The following is a 12,768-nucleotide window of genomic DNA, read 5'->3' on the forward strand; positions in this document are numbered from 1 at the left end:
ATTAGCTCAAGGCTCTTCTCTGCTGCCCTTTCTGAAGCACAGATGGAGCTGAGAACCCACTTTACATTAGGGACCTCGGGAGCGCGGCACTCCAGGGGCACAAGGGGCCCAGATTGGAGTCAGAGAGCCTTTGTTGGATCCACACTTTACCACTTACTAGCTGTTTGACCTTTCCAAACCTTGTCTATTTTTACCAATAAAATAGTTGAAATACTAAACTGTTAGGGTTGTGAAAACTAAAAACACCGATAGCAGTAGCTACCATTTGTCGAGCACCTATGTCATGTCAAGCACCCTGCCAAACCATTTACATAAATGATGTGATTTAATTTGTACCATAATATGTGAGGTAATATTATTATCTCCACATTAAAGATGAAGAAAATGAGGCAATTGTTCAAGTACTGTATGCTTGAAACTTTAATCAGATCATCTCCCTGGAGATGTGAATCAATCAAGAGTGATTGCTAAGCTGAATTAGGTGGAGATGTGTCTCCACCCATTTGGGTGGGTCTTGATTGGTTTACTGGAGTCCTATAAAAGAGGAAGCGTTTTGGAGAATGAGAGAGATTCAGAGACAGCAGACAATGACAAGAGAGAAAGCCAGGAGATTCTGAGAGAGCAGAGAATGATATAGCCATGAGAAGCAAAGAGTCCACCAGTCAGCGACCTTTGGAAATGATGAAGGAAAATGCCTCCCCGGGAGCTTCATGAAAGGAAGCCAGGAGAGAAAGCTGGCAGATGACACTGTGTTCACCATGTGCCTTTTCACTTGAGGGAGAAACCCTGAACATCATCAGCCTTCTTGAATCAAGGTAACTAACTTTCCATGGATGCCTCAGATTGGATATTTCTATAGAGTTGCTTTAATTGGGACATTTTTTCAGCCTTAGAACTGTAAGCTAGCAACTTATTAAATTCCCCTTTTTAAAAGCCATTCCGTTTCTCTTATATTGCATTCCGGCAGCTAGCAAACTAGAACACTGACTAAGTTTATTTTTCAGGAACCTGAAACTTTCACATGCTTCCTAAGCCAGATAAGCCCTTAAAACTAGAATTACTAGTCTCTCCAAAAGTGTCAAGTACTTGCATCCTTCTGCCACATAATGTGGACACCCCTTTTCAACATGAAGGATTTAGAATGGTCCTTGCCCAAATATCCCTAAAGATTTGGAGAAGAATCAAAGGAGAAGGAAAAATTGTAACAGAGAAGATAGGATTTGATAATAAGTATGTCATTGAATCATTAAATTGATATTTCTTTTTAGTCTCCAGTGTCTTCGAGAAGTTAGAAGGAAATACCTGAAATTGTGAAACTGTAACCCATACCAAATTTTGAAATTTGTTCTATAACTGTTTGTTAAATTGTGCTTTGAAATTTATAGTTTCTTGTATATGCATTATATTTCACAATAAAAAAAAAGTTTACAAAAAAAAAAAAAAAGAAAAGTGAGGCAAGCATACTGCCCCTGGTCATGAGCTAGTGAGTGGCCAGTCAGGCTTCCATGCCAGGTTGAATTGAAGACTCCAGGCTCTGTGAGGTATAATGTGAATGAATGCAGCATGGTGTCTGGACATGGTGGTTGCTTAGCAAGTGTTAGTTCCCTTTCTTTCCTTGTGTATTCTGTGGCTTTGGTAGATTTCTGATATTAGTATTCAGTTTTATAAATCTAATACATTCTACAAAGCCAGTCCATCACACTGCCCTCGTGTGGTTCATTTGGACAACAGTGTTTTATTTGGTTTAGTTGGAATATAATGTACATGCAAATCAGTGTCACTTAAAAGGTATCTCTAAAGTCATCTAAGTCTATGGATGCTTTTGGAGCTGATATGACTCCGTAACCTCAATATTAAAAAATAAAATCACAATTTGTGTTCTATAGCCCAACTTAATTTCTAACTCTGAGCCTCCATCTGGCTGGTAAGCTACTTAACTTCAGTCCCTTCTGTACCTTCTACTCTGTCTTCGTGAATATCCCCCACACCCTCTGTTGTCTTGGAAGAGAAACCTTCTCTTTCCTGGTGTTGCACACGATGAAGCTTAATTTTGCCATCCTGTCAGGAAAGAATTTTTCTCGCAATTCTCTTTTCTAGATGACTGTACTGTTTATAGGAGACATGTAGCCCACTGGGGAACCTTTCACTTTAACACTTAAGAAAGAGTTCAGATCACCGGAGAGTGGGATGCTAGTTCAGCTACCAGTTCAAATGTTAGAAAATGTTTCCAAAAGGGGAATAAAAAGGTCTTCTGTCCCCAGCTATCAGGAACTCTAAGTCACTAAGTGAAGCTAACTCAGGGATTTCTTTTCACATTCCAGGAGGGTCTCAACTGTTGTGGAGCCTCCCTCCTATGCCATATAAAGTTACACGCCTGCATTTGAAACTTGGCTGACTGCTGGGCACAAGCAACTTCAGTCAGGCAGTTTCCTTGTTTTTCAGTGGGTTTTGTCTGCAGAGAATTTAAAGGTCTTCTATCATTCATGTATCATGGTGGACACTGGTTTTTCCTGTGTAATAGAGGGTAGTGTGGGGCCGGAGATGGGTAGTTGGTGTGGGAGAGGGCAAGGAGTTTTATTTTTTTAATTATTTTTTTTACGTAGAATGTACATAGAAGTCTTCTGTTCTTAAATGTATCCATTCAATGAAATTTTCCTCATGCCAGGACCTAACTGTGTTTCAGATAATGGAGGGCAGACTTTGGCAGGCGGCAATAACTGGCCCCTTCGTGGAAGAAAATGGAGCCTGTGGGAAGGAGGCGTGCGAGGGGTGGGCTTCGTGGCAAGCCCCCTGCTGAAACACAAGGGCGTGACAACTCGGGAGCTCATCCATATCTCTGACTGGCTGCCAACCCTCGTGAGGCTGGCCAGGGGACACACCAATGGCACCAGGCCCCTCGATGGCTTCAACGTGTGGGAAACCATCAGGTACCTGGGCTTCTTTCTCTCTTTCCTCCTAGGACTGAAACGTCTAGAACAGCTTCACTCGACTGAGTCAGAAGATGGTGTTGTGTATTAAAATACTTACAAACAAATGTTTTATTTTTTAAAAGGGAAATGCCGTTAATATATATTTTATTAATGCAGATTATATATGCATTATATATATATTTTTTAAGTTCTAAATTTGAGATTATGGGCCTGTGTTTTACATGAAGAACAAGATTGTCCTCAGCCTCTGCACCTCCACCAAAGGTCTTTTGAAGGGTGGATTCACTTTGAAGTGGAGAAGCTGTGCTGGAAGGAGCATGTGGTTTAGTTAGCTTTCTGCAGGGGGTGAAGAGCCCTGCCCTATTGCCTCCTAGGAGTATGCAGGGCCAAGCCAGGGGAAGGAGCTGGAAGATGAGCTAAGAAGCAATTGCATAGTCTCAGGGAAGTAGTTTGGTTCCATTTACTGATAACGAGCACCTACTATGTGCCAGGCTTTGTGCTGAGGAATCAGGGCTGACTAAGAGGGAAAAGACTCTGGCTCTCATGGAGCTTATATTCTAGTGAGGGAGAAAGGTATTAAACAAGTAAATGCATAAATGAAAAAAAAGGGGTTGTATTCCAGGGAGTAGCATCACGACTCAGCTTGGGAGATGGCGGTGGTCCTTCTCCTGTTTAGCCACCACAGTCTGGAACACCACAGTCTTTGCTCTCCACCACGGGGAGGCACATGCCATGGAGGGTACACGATGGTAATCATTCTGTAAGTCAGACGGTAGTTTTGGCAGAAGCATGGCGTGCAGGGAAGGCAAACCCACATTTGGAATATGTTTCTATCCCAGTTAGAACAGATCACTGCCTCTTCCATGATGGAAGTTGTCCGATGATATCAACCTGCCACCAGGTAGCAGACTGATCACCTCGGTGCATGGTGCCATATCAGGGACTGAGGGTGGGTCTCTGCTGCTGGCAGATTGGGCACTCAGCAGTGGCCATAGCCAGGTCAGCCATGGTGAGTAAAAGTCCATGTTGCTGAGTCCATGCATAACCTCCATCCCCACCACCATACCATGGCCTCTTAATTCATGAGCTCACTGGGCAATGAAAGGAATGGCTGGGGTAAGAGACCAACTGGTATCTACATATCAGATCATCTTATCCACTTGATTATTAAAACACTCCTCTGCTAAAGTCACCCTCTGGTGAACATTCACATGGGATACAGATATCTTTATGGTTTTGGCCCAGCCCTCACTCCACAAATCAGGGAACAGTGTAGGATTCTGCCGGTTGCTGAGTATGTTGATTCCAATTGTGCATTTTGGAACTGGGGAAATAACCACAGAATAACCGGACCCACTGGATCCACTGTGAGACAGACCTGAGCTAAAACTCCATCGATCTCCTGACCTCTCTAAGCCCCCGGTCTGACTGGTGGACCACAGTGACGTTTTGGGTCTCCTGGAATTAATGTCACTTTTGAGGTAGTGTCTAATAATCCCTGAAATGTCTGATCATTTCCTTTTCCCCAGTGCACAGTTACCATGGCAAAAGGCCATAGGTCTCTTTGGGGAAGGCTGGGAGATTTTCTTTACATATCGAAAAATATTTACAAACTTGTGCCTCTCTTGTTCCTCTTTAATATGATAATTAATATTCACTTCATAAAAAAAGGAACTAAATTTTCCAAGCAAAGCAAAACATGAACTTCAATTCAGCTTCTCCTTGCTTTTCAGTGTGAAGGCTAGTGAGGTTCATGGCAATATTTGTGTCACATATGACTTAAAATCCGCTTTGATATTGTTTTATTTTCTTTTGGTGACATAAATATCGTAAATGCTGACTTGTAAAAGCACACCACAACAAATGAAATCAAAACTGTGGCACAGTTTGCTGGATGAGGTTAGGCTTGAGTTGAGAAACAGATCAATTCATTTTGAATGATTTCCTTTGTTCCCAGTTCAGTGGGAATATTATTTTTGGCAAAGGCAAAATCATTGATGTTTGCCCACAACATAAATTTTGGATTATAAATCCACATTTCAATCTTAATATTATCTTGCTCAGAAGTAACCTTTAGGAGTTTGGTACGTGCTTGCCTCTGCCTGCAAAGAAATGGGGAAAAATTAGGTGGCCCTTAATTCCAGATTGCAGAAAGTCTTTCTCCAAGGTTAAAATGTTCTCTTTGTGGCCAAGCTCCTCTGATGGGACAGGAGGAGGAACTCATTCTTTAATAGATTTCTCAGGATTCTTTGAATTCTTGTGGCTTTATTAAAGCTTTTTCTACAACCTTGACAATTAAAAGGCAGCTTGACTGATATAAAACCCTTGTCTCCTTGAGTTTCCTCATACTTTTCCTGTTTTACATGTTGCTGTTGATGTCTGATTTTATTTTCTTTGTAAATGACTGGTCCTTTTGCCTGGAGACCCAGAAAATAATAATATTATTAATAATAATTATTATTATTTAAAGCTAAAGGATTTTATTAGACTGTGTCAAAGTTGAACATACTGGGTCACTTTTCCCAGATATACAGTGGGCTCTTTTAATCCATAAGCTCAGGTCTTCTTCTATTAAAAAAATATTCTTTTCTTGAATTGTAGTTCTAAATATTAGCTTTATTCCATTGTTTTGTTTTTCTTTAGGGACTGCAATGATGTGTATAATTGAATCTTCTCTACATGTCTTATGTCACTATCATTTTCTCCTTGATCCTTTTCAACTCTTTATTCTTTATTTTTAATCCCTTCTCTTTGATATTTTCATTTCTATTTTCTATATGCTTTCATATACTTTCAATCTTGAGATTTTGTCTTCTTTTTTTTTTTCAATTTGTTTCTGGAGTTCAGTGAGTTCTTATTTCATGTCTCTCTGCTTATCCACATTTATCCTCAGTTATAAAATTTCTGTTATTTGGTGGTTTTTTAATATTGGCGATTGTTGATTTAATTATATTTAATTCTTGTTAAAATATTGTATAACAGTTTTCCTCTATTTGGTGGCTTTTTTCTTTCCAGAGTGGGGGAATATTTTCATCTGCCAAAAGTTTTGAACCCTCATTTTCTAGCTTTTAAAATCTCTATGATAACTTCATGTAGATGCTTTTTTGTTGACGACGATGATGATGATGCTTATGTATGTTGGCATTTCCTGGACCTGCACTAGCAGGTGATCTGTGAGGGGTGGGATGTTGTAGTTTAATTTCTGTCCAGGTTCATAAGCACATTCTTCTGTTGCCACAGAGAAGTGTAGTTTCATTAATAAATTCTGCCTCTTTCTTTCTGGCCTTCCTTCTTATGATATTATATTGTTTCAGCAGAACCATGATCTTCAGCCACTTCCTTATTTCCCTTTACCATTAACCATCAAAAGACACCTGTTTCTCAATTGCTCCTCTCTCAGAATTGATGCCACCTTCTCCCTACACACTTTCTAGACTCCTTCCTTTTGATTCCCCAGTAGCCAGTGCTCTGACCCACCCGGTAATGGACCTTTATCAAGCATTTTGTCATTCAGGGCGCAGGCTTCTCTTTCTGGGGGTGAACCTTAGTAGATGTGGTCTGAGTTCTTTCCCATCTTATATCCTGTGCCAGTTTGAAAGGATGTATGCACCCTAGAAAAGCCATGTTTTAATCCTAATCCCATTTTGTAACGGCAGCTGTTTCTTCTAATCCCTATTCAGTACTGTATGTTGGGAACTTTAATTAGCTTATCTCCATGGAGATATGACTCACTCAGTATTAAACTTGACAGGTGGAGACGTGTCTCCACCCATTCCTGGTGGGTCTTGATTAGTTTACTGGGATCCTATAAAAGAAAAATACTATAAAAGTATTTTGGAGAAAGCTTTAGAAGCAGAGAACAGCAAGAGAGAAAGCCATGAGATTCAGAGAGAGCAGAGAAGAATGACATAGCCATGAGAAGCAGAGAGTCCACCAGCCAGTGACCTCTGGAGATGAAGAAGGAAAATGCCTCCCAGGGAACTTCATGAAATAGGAAGCCAGGAGAGGAAACTAGCAGATGACGCGGTGTTCACCATGTACCCTTCCAGCCGAGAAAGAAACCCTGACTGTGTTCGCCATGTGCTTTTTCACTTGAGAGAGGAACCCTGAACTTCATCAGCCTTCTCGAATCAAGGTATCTTTCCCTGAATGCCTTAGATTGGACATTTCTATAGACTTGTTTTAATTGGGACATTTTCTTGGTCTTAGACCTGTGAACTAGCAACTTATTAAATTCCCCTTTTGAAAAGCCATTCCATTTCTGGTATATTGCATTCCGGCAGCTAGCCAACTAGAACACATCCCCTCACCCTCTTCTGCATAATCCCCACCTTGACTCTGCTTCGTTGTGGGCACCTGCACTGATCCTTCAGCTCTCGGGTGGTTATCTACTCACTCCCATCAGTTTCTTTCCTTATCATTCAGTATGATTTTTTTTTCCAGAAAACATTCAAAAGTACCACTATACAACAGTTCACATTAATTTCCTCAGGCAATTTTGACTAAATTATTTCTTACACTGTTAATTGCCAGCAAGCTGCTTCAACCTGCAGGAAAAGTTCTGGGAGGTTAAGCTAGAGAATATTGAGCTGATTCAGTATTCTAGGCTGCCCCCCAATAGACTGGCAGTGACGTAGAGAAACCTCAGTATGCACATAGGGGTTACTCCACTCCTTTCAGAAACAGGCCAGAGACCCACAACCAAGCGTAGGCTGGCACTGCACGGCACCAGAGAGGCGGGGGAGGGGCTAGCAAAGGCACCACAAGCTGCTTCTGTCAGTTTTAAAGCTGGCTTTTACTGATTCCACACTTTCCCCAGTTACTGCAACTCTTTAATTGTTTTTGCTAGTTGTTCAAAGATTCTGTGGTGGAACCGCACCCTGGGGTGTCTAAGCCACCATCTTGGTAAACCAGAAGTCCCTCCGCATGATTTTTTTTTTTTTTTTTTTTTTAAAGAAGAACGTGTTGAGAGGTTTAAGTTCAGATGACCACCACTATTCCATGGAAACCTGCAAACTCATGTTTTTATAGGCTCCTGTGACTGTATATATGTATATGGTTTTGTTTTTATGATGATAGAAAATATTTAAAGAATGACGCATTGTTAAATTTCCTACTTTCCCAACGTTTTTGGTTAAAGGGCTTCTACCCTATGCCCACACTATGTCGTACTCATAAGGTTGTTGTGGATTTTTTTCCCAGTGGCTTTGTATTCCAGGATGCTACACATCATGCCTGATTTCTTTTATTTCCTCCCATGTTAGTCTGTTGTTTCGCTGCCTGCATGGCCGTAGAAAAGGAGGCAATTGGGGATGAGAGTTAAGGCATGACCAGTGCGCTCTGGAAAGAGTTAATGGGAGATCATTGCCCGTTTTTCATTTTAGTGCAGCCCCTGAGTCCTTTCGCTAGAGGTAGGAAAGTGAATCCATCTCTTTTTACTTTCTTTGGGATCAGGTTTAGAGTCTCATGGTAGAATCCAAGAACATGTTGTTAATCTCTTCAGCACTGGAGTCAGTACAAATACCCCCGGGACTCTGGCATCTGGTCTTCTCTTTAGTTTCCAGTGCTGTTGCCAGTTTTTGTCTTTTTGTAATTCTTCATGGGTATTATAATGAAAATTGGAAAAAAAAAACAGCATATGCCGCTTTGCTCTGATACTAACCCAGAAATCCTACCAATTATTTTTCAGGAATGAATAGCAAAAGATTGGATTCGGGGTATTATTCAGTGATTTTTAAAAATAATACTGATAATTTCTTAGATAGCCTACTTTAAAAATGTAATAAGCCTCCTTAACAAAATTGTACATGAAAAAATCTTTTTCCATATATAACTCCATATCAAATGAATTTAACTTACATATTTCCTCACCAAAATTTAGTAAAAATTTTATAATTTCCATGCCTAAACTTTTTATTCATGGTGATGTTTGCATATTAAAATGGCCTTTCAAGAAGCATGGGATTTACACAAAGCCAATATCACCCACATCCACATAATAAATACAATAAGTCCTGCAAGAAATTCTGCGAGTATAGTGGTTAAAAATGTGCACTCTAGGGTTAGATCTGGTTCAAATCCTGTCTCTTTCACTTATTATTTGTGTGATCTTGAGCAAGTTACTTAATGTCTCTAAGCATCAATTTCCTTGTCTGTAAATGTAATAGTAGTACCTGCCCCATAGCATTTATGTGAGGCTTTAGTGAAAGAATATGAATAAAGTAACCTAGCATAGGGCTTCGTACCTAGTAAGAGCTTAGTAACTGATAGTGAAGATGAGAATGATATGGCAACACTTACAAAGGGTTAACAGGATAGCAGGAAACCTGAGGATGTTCCTTAAATTTTCTAATCACTAAATTTTTCTCAAAATTTCTCCTCATAAAATATTGCCATGGCTCTTTCTCTTTCCAAAAATTTGATGATGCCTCCCAGAGTGTGTCTTTTTTATGACACATGGTCAACAGCTAGTGGTAAAAGAAGTGTGGAATGTAACAGCATTTCATTTATTTATGGGAAATGTTTTACTGCCCCACCCTTCGAATAGTTGGAAAATGAAAGTCAAAAACTGGAAACTCTATTTATAAATGGACAGTACGGTGATCTCAGTGTCTGAAACTGTAGACTTTTAGAAAATATTTATAGTATATTGGAAAGTATTCACCGATCAGTGTGTCCCTGCAGTTAAAAAAATCATCTAGAAAATGTGAAATTGGGGGTAAATTAAAATTGAATACTAAAATTTCATCAGAGACAATTAACTATATAATTCCGTGTATTTTGGTTTGCCAGAGCAGCTTTATCAGTACCACACGATGGGCTGGTAAACAACAGCAGTTATTGCTCACGGCTCTGAAGGCTAGGAGTCCCCGATCAAGATGTCGTCAGGGCCATGCCTTGCCCTGGGCTGGGGAGCTCCCTGGTGTTGGCAGTCTTCTGTCCTATGGCAGTCTGTCTCCTCTCTGTCTTCTTCTGATTTCTGGCTGCTTCTGACGAATGGCTTCTTCTGAATCATGGCTTCTAACTGACCGACTGTGTGTGTGGATTTCCTCACTTTATATGTCCTCCAGTCATACGGATTAATACCAACCCTGATTCCATTTGTTCTTTAACTAATTGTGACATCTTCTAGAGGTCCTATTTACAAACGGGTCCATACCCACAGGAACATGGATTAAGATTTGAGCATGTCTCTTGTGGAGACATGGTTCAATCGAAGACCCACTTAATATAAGTCTTTAAGAGAAGATGAAGAAAAATGATTAACTCTTTTGTTGGTAGACACATTTGCTGTTACTAGAGATATTTGTTGATAGAACCAAAAGAATGGAAAAAAAAGACACATTCAAGGGGACACTGAGGCCATGTTTACATTTTACTAAGGAGGTAAGTTGTCTCAGTGGTTAGTAGGGACTCGGGAACGAGTATGCCTGAGTTCCAAACCTCGTTTCCATCATCTGCTCAACCATGTGAGCTTTCCATATCACATGGAAAAGCTTGAGAGCAGTGGTTCTCCATCTTAGCTGTATGTTAAAATCAGTTTGCATTTTGGTAAGGATTCCAAGATAATTCAACTGGAAAAGAGTTGTCATTTCAACAAATGAGGCAAAAGAATGAAGTTGGGCCTCAATCATGTGATAAGCAAAAGTTAAAGTGGATCATAGACCTAAATGTAAGAGCTAAAACTATAAAATGCTTAGAAGAAAATATAGGATTAAATCTTTGTGACTTTCAGTTAAGCAAGGGTTTCTCTCATACAATACCAAAAGTACAATCAGTAAAAAAGAAAACATAAACTGGACTACATCAAAGTTAAAAACTTTTGTGTTTTGTGGACACCATCACAAAAGTGAAAGACAACCCAAAGAATGTAAGAAAATATTTGCAAATCTTATATCTGATAAGGAAATTGCATCTGAAATATATAAAGAACTCTTATAACTCAATACTAAAAGACAATTAATTCAGTTTAAAAAAATGGGCAAGGATATGAATAGAAATTTCTCCAAGGAAGATATACAAATGGCTAGCAAATTCTTGAAAAGAAGCTTAAAATCATTAGTCATTAGGAAAATGGAAATCAAAACCGCAATGAGACACCACTTCACATACATTAGGATGGCTATAATCATAAGATAATAAGAAGCTGACAAGGATGTGGAGACTGGAATTTTTCTGCATTACTAGTGAGAATGTAAGATGGTGCCACTGCTTTGGAAAACAGTTTGCCAGTCTCTCAAAAAATTAATCATAGAGTTACTATGTGATCTCGTAATTATACTCTGTATATATATTTGCAAGAGAAATGAAAACATATGTTCACGCAAAAGTTTGTACCATGAATGTTCAGAATAGCATTATTTATAATGGCCAAAGGTGGAAATGACCCAGATGCTCATTTTCAGCAACATACAGCGCTAAAAGGAATCTTATTCACTAATAAAAAGAAGTGAAATAATAATACTGATTGCAACATGGGTGAACCTTGAAAATGTTATATTAAGTGAAAGAAACCAGATACAAAAGACATATATTGTATGATTCTATTTGTATGAAATGTCTCAAACAGGCAAATCTATAGAGATAAAAATAGTTTAGTGGTTGCTGAAGGCTGGGATGGTGAGGATGGAGGGAATGTGGAGCGACTGCTAAGGTGTATAGGGTTTCTTTTAGTGGGGACAATAATGTTGTAAAGTCAGGCTGTGGTGAAGGTTTACAACTTTCAAATAAGCCAATCTGATTATTCAAAAGGACTCAAATTTAAATGGTCCTTTTTTAAGATTGTTAATTGATTAACAAAGCAGTAGATATTCCCTCCCAGTTAGTAGAGTATATGTGCCCAGTTTGTTCTGGGGAAACTGAATTCCTCCATAGAAAGAGGAACCTGAGCAAAGTAAGGGGGTGTTTTTTTCTGGGCATGTAATTCATGCCTGAAGGACTGTCCCTCTTCAACAAAGGACCACAGCTCTCCAATGGACAGTGTCTCTCTGCCCTATAAGGGTCTTTTCAACATTATGACTATGGTATATATCCAAGGCAAAGTTACAAAGCTCGTGGTGTTGTTCTTTGAGCTCTGTCAGCTCATCACCACCTCTCCCCATCCCTCCCACCTGCCCATCTTCCCGATGTTCTCCTCCAGGTGACCTGAGTCTACCTTCCCTATTCTGGCCTCAGTATGTTGTACCCTTAGCTTGTATGGTCATTTTACTTGAACACCACAATTACATGGAATCTTCAGTAGGGCATGAGATCTTGTTGGTTTGTACAGGTTAGTTTGCTGCCCTGATATATCCCACAGTAATCTGGGCAGAGAATAAAAAAGTATTTGCAAAGTCCCCTTAGGGGACAGGAGAGAAAGGGGGAAATATTCAACTCCCCATCTGGGAAATTCTGATATTCTTGCAAGCAATAGGGACAAACAAATCAATAGGCTGAGTCTTTGATCTTGGGGCTCACCCCAGTGAAGCTCATTCCTGCAAAGGAGAAACTAAGCCTACTTATAATTATGCCAAAGAGTCACCCCCAAAGAATCTCTTTTGTTACTCAGATGTGGCCTCTTTCTCTAAGCCAACTTGGCAGATGAACTCACCTCCCTCCCCCTTACATAGCACATGACTCCCAGGGGTGTAAATCTCCTTGGCAATGTGGGACAGAAATTCCAGGATGAGCCAAGGCATGGAATTAAGAGAGTGAGAAAGCCTTCTTGACCGAAAGCGGGAGGAGAGAAGTGAGACAAAGTCTCCGTGGCTGAGAGATTTCAAACAGAGTTGAGAAATTATCCTGGAGGTTATTCTTATGTATTATATAGATATCCCCTTTTAGTTATGGTATATTAGAG

General features: G+C 39.8%; 1 protein-coding gene across 2 annotated transcripts in view; it reads left to right on the forward strand.

Moving 5' to 3' along the window:
* The window catches only part of ARSB (arylsulfatase B), a 191,507-nt gene that overhangs the window by 89,605 nt on the left and 89,134 nt on the right, over positions 1-12,768 (forward strand). For both annotated transcript variants that reach the window (XM_077139343.1, XM_077139344.1), the window contains exon 5: positions 2,684-2,927. In XM_077139343.1, coding sequence (XP_076995458.1) covers positions 2,684-2,927 — 244 coding nt within the window. The remainder of the gene's footprint in view (positions 1-2,683; positions 2,928-12,768) is intronic.

This window comes from Tamandua tetradactyla, chromosome 21, assembly GCF_023851605.1.
Source record: "Tamandua tetradactyla isolate mTamTet1 chromosome 21, mTamTet1.pri, whole genome shotgun sequence".
Classification (NCBI taxonomy): domain Eukaryota; kingdom Metazoa; phylum Chordata; class Mammalia; order Pilosa; family Myrmecophagidae; genus Tamandua; species Tamandua tetradactyla.